Here is a 336-nt window from a genome sequence, read left to right on the forward strand (position 1 = left end):
GACGACGATACCGAACCAACAGACCCTAAGGTGGAGCCGCCGCCGCAGCCACCTGAGCCGCACAGCAGCAGCAGCAGCAGCAGCAGCAATGGAAGCAGCAGCAGCAGCAGCAGCAGCAAGACAGCAGCAGCAGCAGCAGCAGCAGATACAGCAGCAGGCTCTGCCTTTCATAGATTAAGGAAGCTAGACCCCGAAGCAATTGCTGCTGCTGCTGAAAACTCTATTTATCGTATTGCTCCTGATGGCACAGACAGAAGAACGTAATCCTGCTGCTGCTGCTGCTGCTGCTGCTGCTGCTGTTGCTGCTGCTGCTGCTGCTGTTGCTGCTGGTGCTGC

The 336-nt window shown here is 57.4% G+C and overlaps 1 protein-coding gene across 1 annotated transcript in view; it reads right to left on the reverse strand.

The window, feature by feature from the left end:
• Positions 1-336, reverse strand: part of EMH_0026650 (uncharacterized protein) — a gene marked incomplete at both ends in the record, with an annotated part of 4,067 nt that overhangs the window by 1,111 nt on the left and 2,620 nt on the right. Inside the window, 2 exons of the mRNA XM_013502650.1 lie at positions 1-52; positions 253-334. Of these exons, the coding sequence (XP_013358104.1) occupies positions 1-52; positions 253-334 (134 nt within the window). The remainder of the gene's footprint in view (positions 53-252; positions 335-336) is intronic.

Source organism: Eimeria mitis, genomic scaffold (assembly GCF_000499745.2).
Source record: "Eimeria mitis Houghton genomic scaffold, Emh_scaff981, whole genome shotgun sequence".
Taxonomy (NCBI): Eukaryota; Apicomplexa; class Conoidasida; order Eucoccidiorida; family Eimeriidae; genus Eimeria; species Eimeria mitis.